This window comes from Typopeltis vanoorti, chromosome 6 (genome assembly GCF_054136105.1).
Source record: "Typopeltis vanoorti isolate ZY-2024b chromosome 6, IOZ_Tvanoo_1.0, whole genome shotgun sequence".
NCBI lineage: Eukaryota > Metazoa > Arthropoda > Arachnida > Uropygi > Thelyphonidae > Typopeltis > Typopeltis vanoorti.
In genome coordinates this window covers 123,161,488-123,174,206 of record NC_143554.1, presented here as the reverse complement: position 1 = coordinate 123,174,206, position 12,719 = coordinate 123,161,488, and the positions used below count along the sequence as shown (strand labels likewise).

At 35.3% G+C, this 12,719-nt stretch overlaps 1 protein-coding gene across 2 annotated transcripts in view; it reads left to right on the top strand.

Moving 5' to 3' along the window:
- The window catches only part of LOC150105890 (serine/arginine-rich splicing factor 7-like), a 47,832-nt gene extending 35,910 nt beyond the window's left edge, over nucleotides 1-11,922 (top strand). The window contains exons 4-5 of one of the 2 annotated variants that reach the window (XM_090394384.1): nucleotides 335-455; nucleotides 11,491-11,922. In XM_090394384.1, coding sequence (XP_090250510.1) covers nucleotides 335-455 — 121 coding nt within the window. In that variant the 3' untranslated portion in view covers nucleotides 11,491-11,922. Of the gene's footprint in view, nucleotides 1-334; nucleotides 461-11,490 lie in introns of those variants that run through there. The other variant, XR_016548461.1, reaches the window with a different exon arrangement.
- Nucleotides 11,923-12,719: the final 797 nt, after the last annotated feature.

Here is a 12,719-nt window from a genome sequence, read left to right as displayed (position 1 = left end):
AATCCCAACTGATCATTTGTAACTTAATTACATTAAGAGTATAGAATATTTCAAGTGATTATAGATAACAAATGCACATTTTATATAAATTTAGGTTACTTGTAATTCATTGGAATTTGCATATAATCATTATTATCATGAATACATGATACTTTTTGTCCATCTTTTGGCTATTCTGAGTTTATTTAGCATTTTGTTTGAATTGCCACTTCTGGTGATAGCCATATGTGGATTGACCAGTGATTCATATACTTGAAACATTAAGTTGTTGATTGTGTGTGCTTGATTATGCATATGCAATCCTATTAATTTCATATTTTGCATTCCTTTCTAGAAGTCGTTCTCGCTCTCGTGGGCGTTCAGCAAGTCGAAGCCGTACAGCAAGTAGGAGTCCAAATAGAAACCAAAGAAGTCCATCACGTAGCCGCAGCAAATCTGGATCACGTAGCCGTTGAGTATGTAATATAAAACATTGTAAATTACGTTATGTTACAATTAAAATAACTCTTCTATATCACTGTTGTGAAACTTCTGTTGACAAATTTTCAGGAAATGACAATCAAGGAAAAGAAGGAGTAGCCATAGTATTCAAAGCAAAATACGAGGCTAATCTTCTTGAATGGCAGGCAATCTCAAGTAGAGTGATGTGGGCAAATATCAGAATGGGGAATTGGACAATGACACTTATTTGTGCCTATGGTCCCACAGAAGGTTCTACTAAAGTAGAAGTGGAGAAATTTTTTGATACTTTAGAAATAGCAACTGACACAATGAAAAAGGAAAAGTTGTTCCTTGTTGGGTATCTAAATAGCAGAGTAGGAAATGATTGTCAGACATACAAAAATATTTTGGGAAAATTTGGAGAAAAGTGCAAAGCTAATAATAATGGCAAATATCTGTTGGATTTCTGCTCAGGACATGGACTGGTTATTACTAACACCATTTTCCAACATAAAAATGCACAAATTCACATGGAGAGAAGAGGCAAGGGATAAGAAAAGTCTCATTGACTATGTTATTGTTAATAGTGATGTTTTCTCCCTGTTGCAGGACACCAGAGTGTACAGAGGATTTGAAATTGGAAGCGATCACTATTTAGTCTTGAGCAGGATAAAATTGAATTTCATATTGAAAGGAATAACATGTAAGAAAGTTTTAAAGCGAATAAAAGTTGAGCACCTCTCAGATGTGAACTGTAGACTAAAATACACAGATTATTGAAGAAAAAAAAGAGTGAGAACAGGAACCAAATCTTGGAGATTCAGTGGCAAACCTTGAAGAAATCCCTGATTGATTCAGCCAGAGAGGCATCTGGTGAGGTTGTCTGCAAGGATAGAAAAATCAGAACTCCCTGGTGGACACTGGAAGTTAAAGAGGCAGTGAAGGAAAATAAGAAAGCATATCAAAAGTTCCTGGCAAATAAGTCAGTTTTTTTCCTCTTAGAGAATACAGAGACAAATGTAAGAAAGCGAAACACTGTGTAAAACTAGCTAAACAAGTCATGGGAGGACTTTGGCAACAACATAGAAAATAAATATCAAGAAGGTGGTAAGATATTCTGGAGGTTTTTGAAGAGGCTTAGAAATGGAGGAAAGAGTTCTGTAAAAGGAGTTAGCGATGATAACGATGACATGAAAACAGGAGAAAATGATATCCTTGAAGTATGGTGAAATTACTTTGAAAAATTGCTAAATGAAACAAGCAGTGATAGCACAGTGGTAAAAAAACACTCAACAGTCATACAGTCAGGAATACGTATCCATACTTGAAGTAGAAAAAGCCATCAAAAGCTTGAAATGTGGAAAGGCAGCAGGAGTAGATGATATTCGACCAGAAATGCGGAAGTACGGTGGTATAAAAGTCTTACAGTGGCTGCACTGCATGGCTCAGGAGGCGTGGACAGAGGGATGAATTCCCGATTATTGGAGTTGAGCCAACATAGTACCCATATATAAAAAGGGAAATAAAACTGAATGTGAGAATTACAGAAGTATTTCCCTACTGAGTGTTCCTGGCAAGATCTATGCAAGTATACTTGAGAAACAGTTGAGAAGAATTGTGGAAGAAAAGCTTGGTGTAGAACAAGCTGGATTCTGGCCAAATAGAATCTGTCAGGATCAGATCTTCACTTTACGACAAATAGTTGAAAAAGCATGGGAATATAACAAAGATCTGTATTTAAGTTTTGTCGATCTGGAAAAGTCATATGATAAGGTGCCGAGAGAGAGAGAGAAGCATATTCAATATGCTACAGTTATATGGTGCATTATATCAAGCAATAAAGTCTGTATTGCGCTGTAAGTCGGCAGTTAGGATTGAAGGAAGTACAGAAAGATGGTTTAACGTTAAATCTGGTGTGAGACAAGAATGTACATTATCCCCTCTGTTATTCATTATCTATATCGATCACATTATGAAGGAAAGTGGTATTAAACATGATATCAGAATTGGGGATGTTAATGTCAGCTCTTTGCTTTATGCGGACGATGTTATACTTCTAAATAAATGCACTACAAGTTTGCAAGATTCCCCTGATTAAATTGAATAACTGTTGTTGTAATAGATATGGTATGAAGGTCAGCATTAAAAACACAAAGACAATGAAATTAGGTAGAATTGTAGAAAATATCAACTGTATTGTGAATCGAGAACCTGTGAAACAATTAAAACATTTCACCTACTTAGGCACGCTTTTTAGTGAAGATGGTAAATTAAATATGGAAATAGCAGAATCAACAAAGCTGGTATGGTAGGCAATCAATTGAATAAATTCATATGGAATAAAAGAGAAATTAGAACACTAAATTAGCTGTATACAAGACAGTGTTCAAACCAGTTTTAATTTTTGGATCTGAGAGCTGGGTCAGAAGTAAAACACTTGACCAAAGGCTAGAGACCGCAGATATGAGAGTCCCGAGAAAGATTATAGGCGTGAACAGATGGCATCAATGGCAATATCATATTAAAAATGAGGATATTAGGAAAGAACTTGACATTGTCGGTATCCAGGAATGTGTTAGCATAGCTAATCTCAGGTGGTATGATCACTTAAACAGAATGGGCGAGGAAAGATTAGCAAAACAGGTGTTCTCTGCCAGGTTGGCAGGAAAACGATCCTGAGGAAGACCAAGATATAGGTGGATTGATACAGTACAATGTGCCTTAGACAATAGAAATATAAGATCTGATAATGATAATATTGGAGTCTTGACAAGTAACAAACTGATTTGGAGGAAAATTGTAGATAGGAAGTTAGTAAGGATGTAAATTTTTCGTGTAGCACTATTATATCCTGTTCACCCCTTGAGGGTACATGTCAGGAATTTGATGATGATAGCATTTTTGATTCAACGATTTTTTTTTGTTTTCTATTATAAAAATTGATTATTGGTTCAAGGGAACAAATTATAAAACAACCAGTTTAAAATTTAAAATGCTATGCAATTCAGCAGCCTTTGCAAGGGATGCATGTGAGTTAGCAGCCTTCTACATTCTTTAAAAAAGGACAAACCCGCCAGAAATGTGAATTGTCCTATCTCATTTTCTCTACCTTTATCTGCTGTAGTGAGTGAAATATATTTCCGAGATAAGAAAGTGGGGCTGCAGTGCTAACTGCTGCAATTGGGATGGCTATTGGCAGCCAACTTTTACATTACCTGGAGACCTGGCAGATATTAGTGACCAACAATATGAATTCTGTCACTCTCAATCTATCAGCTCATCTATTACCACCTCTGAACTATCTCATGTGGTTTGGAGAAACTCATGTGTCAGACTTATCAGCTGTGTTGAGTGGCCTACTTTCACTGACTTGATATCCTATCAATAGGTTTGGTGATGACAGTAATACATTCCACTCTTCGATCTCATTAGACAAAACTTTATGGTGCCCAGTCATTAGAATTCTGATTCACTATTTTTGATAACACTCAGATATCAAATTATGAAACTACTTTTATACATGCCATTCCTATTCACCTAATATAACTTTAACACAGTAAATCCTAAATTTGCCCAATCATAGAAAAATATTTCTCTCAAAAGATTTTGTGCTCAAAGCCTTACTAGCACTGCTTGATGCTGTTTGGAAGAGGGTAGTCAGATTTGACTACTCTCTCACAGCTTTTTTTTTTTTCTTATGCCTCTTGTGTAGATACTTTAATTTCTCTGATTTGTCCACTATCATTCCATTTTTTTTTTCTCAGTTATAAGAACAAGGGAAGCTGCTAGTTGTCATCCACCTGCGTTCTATGGAATAGCCTCTCTCACTTTTGTTCTTATCAACACTCAGCATTGATGTACTATGTCTCATGGTCTTTCATTCATGAGTCAGATATTAAAAAAAAAAAAAACATTCTTATAGATGTCATGTATAAAGCTTTATTTTCTCTTCTACAGAGAAAAGATGCAAGTGTGGAAACTAAGCATTCATTTATTCTGTGAAGGGATTTTGATTCTTAACTAAGATTATAAATAAAACAAAATTTAGAACAAACAATAGACTAAAACTCAGACATTCTTTAAGAAAAAAAAAATGCACTGTCAGTTATGCATAATTAGACAAAATTAACTAGGAAATTGTGATATTGCTTTTTTTAGGCACATAACATTTATGCACAGTAAATCATTACAGCAATTTCTCATATCCACTGACTTCCTGTTCTTTCAGATGAAAAAAAAATATTACATATGGAAGTTTCATTTTTTTATTTACCAATAACAACTATATGATAAAAGGAGAAATAAAAATATATTGTGTACATTTAGCATATCTAACATTTCTGTCTAGAATTAGAGCTACCTTTCATACTGTAAAGAACAGAACTGTATTCTTGCTTCATTTCAGTGTGGCCTATAGGGAGGTCAATGTGTGAAGTTCAATAGCCTGTCACAGCCATGTAACTTCCTAGAAACATGATTGATGTGCTGATAGAATTGTTAATCCTGTCTTCAAAGTTTGTTTATCTGTGAATTAAATATATTTTCTGGTAGGTTTGTCACATAAATGGGGAGGGGTTCTGGGAGCAAAAATCATGCCAGCTCCATACAAGACTGGGATATCTCACCTTCGTTTGAAAAGCCATTTAATATTTTATGCTCTAGAAGCCTTTCAACTAAAGGTCATCATTATCAACTTAGCTGCTGAGACAATAAGGTTTATATCAAATGTGTTTTCTTTTCTGGCATGTTAAGGGGAGAATAAGTGGAAGCATCTTATTGATAAAAAAGACATTGGCTACAGTAAAATCTTAATGACAGTGAAAACTCCATTTTTTGGATATGGATGCTATCTTGCAAATAAATAAAATAAAATTCTGGGAGCAAAAACAAAATCACCTTCAGATTACTGGCTAACTCTCCTTCAATTGAAAAGCCGTTTCACATTGTATTCTTTCTGATGTTGCTGCAGGTGACCATAAAGCTAGTGTTGTTTTGCCAAGGTTTTAACCCTGAGGGTTATTCTGGTGAATCAATAGAAAAGTGTGGATAATTGGCTGTTATTTGTTCTTAAGGGTCAAAGCTGTATAACTGAGAGGAGACCTCCACATATCCTTTAAAGGAATGCAGAGAACCGACCAGGACTTCTGACCTAATGTACAATCCTCACCTTCTTGTGGTGCACCCTGTTGGATATCTACTTGGATACTGAACGAACGAGGATGGGTTGGCAATTTGGGATTTAGCCGACCAAATTGTATTCTTATTGGTTAAACCAAAATAAAAAATGATGGTACAACATGACAGAATTTCATGCCGGCTGGGGCGTCGCCCGGTTAAACAAGGCCCCCGTTGTTTTCGCCAGGGAACCACGGCGAACAGCGAAAAGTCAGCTACTGGAACAAATCTGAAAACAAACCCCAACTCAACATCACCAGAGTTAAAGATCGGTACTATCAACGTAAGAAGCCTGAATGGCAAAGAAATGGAGCTAGCTGAGGAATTAGATAAGTACCAGATCGACATAATAGGGGTGACTGAAACAAAAAAGACCAAAACTGGTGATATCTTTCTGAGCAATAAATACAAAATGTTATATTCAGGCAATGACAATCAAGGAAAAGGAGTAGCAGCCATAGTATTCAACACAAAATACAAGGCTAATCTTCTTGAATGGCAGTCAGTCTCAAGTAGAGTAATGTGGGCAAATATGAGAATGGGGAACTGGACAATGAGACTTATTTGTGCCTATGGTCCCACAGAAGGTTCTAAAATGAATAAAAGTTGAGCAGCTCTCAGATGTGAACTGTAGACTAACATACACAAAGATTATTGAAGAAAAAATGAAAGAGTTTGAGAACAGGAAGCAAACCTTGGAGATTCAGTGGCAAACTCTGAAGAAAACATTGATTGATTCTGCCAGAAAGGCATGTGGTGAGGTTGTCTGTAAGGATAAAAAAATCAGAACTCCCTGGTGGACACAGGAAGTTAAAGAGGCAGTGAAGGAAAAGAAGAAAGCATACCAAAAGTTCCTGTCAAATAAGTCAGCTTGTGCTCTTAGAGAATATAGAGACAAATGCAAGAATGCTAAACACTGTGTAAAACTAGCTAAACAAAAGTCATGGGAGGACTTTGGCAAGAATATAGAAAATAAATATCAAGAAGGTGTCAAAATATTCTGGAGGTTGTTGAAGAAGCTTAAGAATGGAGGAAAGAGTGCTGTAAAAGGAATTAGAGATTATAAAGGTGACATGAAAATGGGTGAAAAAGATATCCTTGATGTATGGAGTAATTACTTTGAAAAACTGCTAAATGAAACAAGCAGTGATTACAGCACAGTGGTAAAAAACACTGAACAGGCATGCAGGCAGGAATACATATCCATACTTGAAGTAGAAAAACCCATCAAAGGCTTGAAATGTGGAAAGGCAGCAGGAGTAGATGACATTCGACCAGAAATGCTGAAGTGTAGAGGTATAAAAGTCATGCAGTGGCTGCACTGCATAGTTCAGAAGGCCTGGACAGAGGGACGAATTCCTGATGATTGGAGTATAGAGCTCTCATAGTACCCATATATAAAAAGGGAAATAAAACTGAATGTGAGAATTACAGAGGTATTTCCCTACTGAGTGTTCCTTGGCAAGATCTATGCAAGTATACTTGAGAAACGGTTGAGAAGAATTGTGGAAGAAAAGCTTGGTGAAGAACAAGCTGGATTCAGGCCAAATAGAGGCTGTCAGGATCAGATCTTCACTCTGCGACAAATAGTCGAGAAAGCATGGGAATATAACAAAGATTTGTATTTAAGTTTTGTCGATTTGGAAAAGGCATATGACAAGGTGCCAAGAGAGAAGCTATTCAATACGCTGCGGTTATATGGTGTCAATGGGGCATTATATCAAGCAATACTTAGTCTTTATTTGAGTTGTAAGTCAGTAGTTAGAATTGAAGGAAGTACAGGACGATGGTTTAATGTTAAATCTGGTGTGAGACAGGGATGTACATTATCCCCTCTGTTATTCATTATCTATATGGATCACATTATGAAGGAAAGTGGTATTAAACATGATATCAAAATTGGAGATGTTAATGTCAGCTCTTTGCCTTATGCAGACGATGTTATGTTATACTTCTAAATAAATCTGCTATAAGTCTGCAAGATTCTCTGACTAAATTGAATAGCTGTTGTAATAGATATGGTATGAAGGTCAGCAATAAAAAGACAAAGACAATGAAAATAGGCAGTGAAAATGTCAACTGTGTTGTGAATGGAGAACCTGTGGAACAAGTAAAACATTTCAGTTATTTAGGCACGATTTTTACTGAAGATGGTAAATTAAATATAGAAATAGACAACAGAATCAGCAAAGCTGGTATGGTTGTAAGTCAAGTTAATAAATTCATATGGAATAAGGGAGAAATTAGTCAGAACACTAAATTAGCTGTATACAAGACAGTGTTCAAACCAGTTTTAACTTATGGATCTGAGAGCTGGGTCAGAAGTAAAACACTTGACCTAAGACTAGAGACCACAGATATGAGAGTCCTGAGAAAGATTATAGGCGTGAACAGATGGCATCAATGGCAATATCATATTAAAAACGAGGATATTAGGAAAGAACTTGACATTGGCAGCATCCAGGAATGTGTTAGCAGAGCTAATCTCAGGTGGTATGGTCACTTAAAAAGAATGGGCAAGGAAAGATTAGCAAAACAAGTGTTCTCTGCCAGGTTGGCAGCAAAACGACCCAGAGGAAGACCAAGATATAGGTGGATTGATATGGTACAAAGTGCTTTAGACGATAGAAATATAAGATCTGATAATGTTGGAGTCTTGACAAGTTACAGACTGATTTGGAGGAAAATTGTAGATAGGAAATTAATAATGATGTAATTTTTTTCATGTAGTACTATCATATCCTGTACACCCCTTGAAGGTACATGGCAGGAATTTGATGATGATGATGTCACTGATTTCTTCCCAATGTTAAATATTTAGTAGCAACAAACTCTTGGGATGTAAAGTTCCCTGATTTGAAACTGATCCTGAAATTTTAGTTACCTTGAAATCTTATGATCTTTTCCCTGATGTAGATGTCATCTTCTAATGTGTTTTGTGGTGGTCTGTAGATTAAATTCCTACGGCAATATTTGGTTATACATTTCTAGAAGATACGGTAACAGTCTATGCAAAATGTATAAAGGATTTTCTTGAAGAAATTTAGCATGACTTAGAGTGTATCTTAGAAGCTATGCAAATACTGCTGGGGAAAAAAAACAACAACAACCATGTTTCCTAAATAAGCAGTTTAAGAAATATAATAATGTATACGCGGTGTTTATGGTCAGGCAGCATTGGAGCAGCCAAATTGTTGTCAGATATTTACTGAATTGCTCGGGCTTATTGGATTTATGAAATTTGTTCATGTAGCAAAACATTAACTTAAAATGCTGGCTTTAGAATTTGCATTAAAGATCTTCAGGGCTATGCACAACCATCTCTCGTCTCTAAAAGGATTTGCATTTTTACTATTGGTTTTCTTAGTTGCTTAATGATTCATCAGGTTATATACGTTGATCTGATTTGAGGACTCCACAATCAGTAGCACACCTTCAAAGCATTAGCATATAAGGAATGATTTCGTTATCAGCTTCCTAGGTTGATGGCGCACCAGCACCCAAATTCATGCTATTCCACCAAATGTCTTCAAGATAAGCTTTATTTTCATGTCAGGCTTTTACATTTTATTTTGAGTTATCTTTGTTCAACATTTTCTTTAAAATCATATACTCTAATCTAGTTATTAATACAAGGTTTTGAATACAGTTGTCTCATAGTACTGATAAGGACCAAAGTAGTAATTTGTTATAACGAATGGTGAGTGACTTTCAGTTAGCTTAATGCTAATGCTGTGGGATGTTCTTCTCTATTCCTTGCATTTCAAAAAAGTTCATTATAAGTTCTGCATCCAGAAATGTTCTTGATTGATTTCAGCCAGGTGATTCTTGGTATCCCGAGTCTTCTTTTTTGGTTGTAAAAGTATTTATTAGAATGTTAGGTAGTCTATCTGCGTCCATGCGTGCAGTGTGGCTGAACTATCTCAAGTTGTTTTCTAATATTGTCTAATGCTATTTGTTTTCTTTTCTGTCCAACTTGTTTTATTTGCAATAATATTGGATAAAAAAAAATTTAATTTACAGATATTATGTAATATAGTTAGTTTTAAAATCTCTTCTACATTTTAGATAAATTAATACTGCTTTGCTTGTTGAGTATGGAATTACCATACTGTATGGCATGGTAAGCTGATTACAGTTGATTCAAAAAAATAGTTGCTCCAGTACGTAAGGCTTATTTCTGATCCTCTGTCATGCAGTGCCCAAAGCAAGGTTTGCCAGCCTTTATTCACCATAATGGTATTGAATGTATTTCTTACATTTTGCAAGGTATGAAAAGATCTTTCTCTTTGTTGTAGGTAACAAGATACTTTACACACTCCTGGGGAGGGGGGTACTAGTTTGTGCTATGAAGATTGTATTTATTTAGCAATTTGGATATGTTCTCAGATGTACACAAGATAAGCAGTAGTTTTGCTTTGGAGTCTTGAGGGAGGGGAGGAAGAGATGCTATGTATTTCATGTTTTAAAGGTGCTATAGCCACTGGTTAAAATATGTAATGAAGATAGTAGTTGGGTGAACCTGTCAGTCCCAAGACTTGTGGAACTCATAAGTCTGGTTCTTTGTGTTTTGTATCTTTCATTACTTTTATTGGCTTTCTATAAATTGAAAAAGATGAATCATTTGAAAGATATGGCTAGAAGATAGTGAATCAATTAATTCAATAACAAGCTTGTAATCACTTCTGCTTTTAATGCATTTTTATAATATAAAACACTTCCCTAAAGAGTCAAGAAGTCCTCGGCTCCCTAGAGGTCTCATATAATAAATTGCTAAAACATGACCTTTGATAAACCCATGCTGTTCCTTGCAGAGTATAGCTTGTTTGTTTACCCATTTCTGTATGAGTTCTTATCAACTTCTCTAAAATCTTTACTATCACACCAGAGACACTGATAGGTCAGTAGTTAGACACATCAGTTTTTGCACTACCTTTTGTAAAATGGAACCATCATATATTCATTCCATTCCTGAGCTGAGACTCAAGTTATACAAATATGTGAAAGGCCTAACCACTTTGGTTGAACATTCTTTTAGCAAACATGCTGATATTCCACCTGTCCCTATTGACAAATTCATATCCAGGTTATGCAACATTTCTTCAACTACATATTTCCATGCACCTCTAACTTTTGATCCAATGTAGCAGTAGCACTGTTACATATACCTGGTTGATATATCTTAGCAAAGTGAGCGCTAATTAATTGAACAATCTCATTAGCTTCTGACACTAGAGTACACCTGCATTCAGTAGTTATTTTTCCACATCAACTCTTTTGCTTGTGGCATAACAATAAAATTCTTCTGGATTGCATTTAGCTGCATAGCTAATTTCTTTTCATGCTCCAATTTAGCTTTCTCACAATACTGGTTATTTTTCTGGCCTTCACTTCACAACTTCTCATTCTTTCCACATCTACTTGTGGATCTCTTGTTTAGTAAGGTTGCACATCCATTTGACCCCCAACCTATTTATTCTTTGAGTGCTATAGGGTTATTCAGATACTGTCTCATTTAAGCACTTTCAAAGATTCCCATGCATTGCTGACATTTTTTTCATTCAGTAACTGAGACCATGGGGTCATAGCTAGTATTCTTCTAAATTGATCATAATTTCCAGCTCTAATTCAGCATGTTGCCTCTTCTAATGGAAATAAAATAATTAGATGCTTCCCAAGAAAGCACAGCATTATCACTGTCACCAACTGGTGGGAAAATAAGTCATTCTTAAAACAAGTTTCTTTACTCCATAGCTGCTTGGATTGTTTATGGCAAACTGCTATGTTGTAAAAAAAGTACTTATTTCTTGTATGTATATTATATATTTAAAACATTTGATTAAACTATTTTTTTTTTTTTTTTTTTCTCCCCAGGTCTGCAGGTTTTTGATGTTGCATCACCATCTCTGGATAAGTGAACTATCTGTACAGTGATTGATGTGTAGATTGTTACTAGCTTTTCTTTGTGGTGTATGGTGAAAACTTCACTTCCATCTATTGTGTTTTATTGTGTAGATCAGTGGAAATTGCTACAAGGAAGGGCTATTTGTGAAATGTTTTTTTGTAAAATGTAACTTTCACTCCATGTTTCCTTATGTGGTGTAAAATCACAAATGTAGTAAATTTCTGATTTTCTTAAAGTTTTAAAGATCTAATTAAGCACTAATTTTATTATAAAATTGTGCTTTTCATTCATTCCTGATCCATTTTTAAGTGATAAGATCCACTTGTATATTTTTACATGAAAATAACCAATATATGGCACAACTTGAATATGGACATTTGAATAAATAAACCTTCTCTGTTTGTGGTGTGTTTTAATAACATGAAACTGCTGTCATAGTAAATAATTTTTTCCACTACTACTCACTTTAATAGGCCAACATTGCTGATTTCTCTACACCAGTTAATCCTATCACATTATCTGAGATCATGACTGTGATTGTTGGATGTCTGAAGTGACATGAAAAAGTGCTTACATGCCAGAGCAGGATTATCCAATGCTTAAATTACTTTATGCAGAAGTTAAACTTCTAATTAAATCCAGTACAAGTGGCAAAATTCATGACCAAATTGAATAACTGTTGTAATAAATATAATACATATGGTTGGAAATCAGCAATAAGACAGACAATGTTGGCAGAAACATTGACAATATTAACTGTATCCTGAAAATGGAGAACCTATAAAACATTTCAGCTACTTAGACAATTTTTAGTGAAGATGGCAAATTGAATATAGATAAAACAAAACTAGCTGTATAGAAGACAAGTTTTGAAACTAATTTTAACTTGAGAGCTGGGCTATAAAGAAAGCACTTATTCAAAGAAGGGAGACTGCAGATATTAGAGCCTGTGAGAAAGATTAAGGGAGTGAACAGAGGGCATCAGTGGCAGTATCATATTAAAAATGATATTAGGTTCATGTTGTTAGCAGGTGGTAGGGTCACTTAAACTGAATGGGGAAGGGTAGACTAGCACAAGTTCTTTGCCAGGATGGCAGAGAAAAGACACAAACTTTTTCCTATATAGTATAGTTCTGTGTTTACTATATCAGCCCACCAACATAGACAGGTTAATATATAAAGTACCTTAAAAGACAAA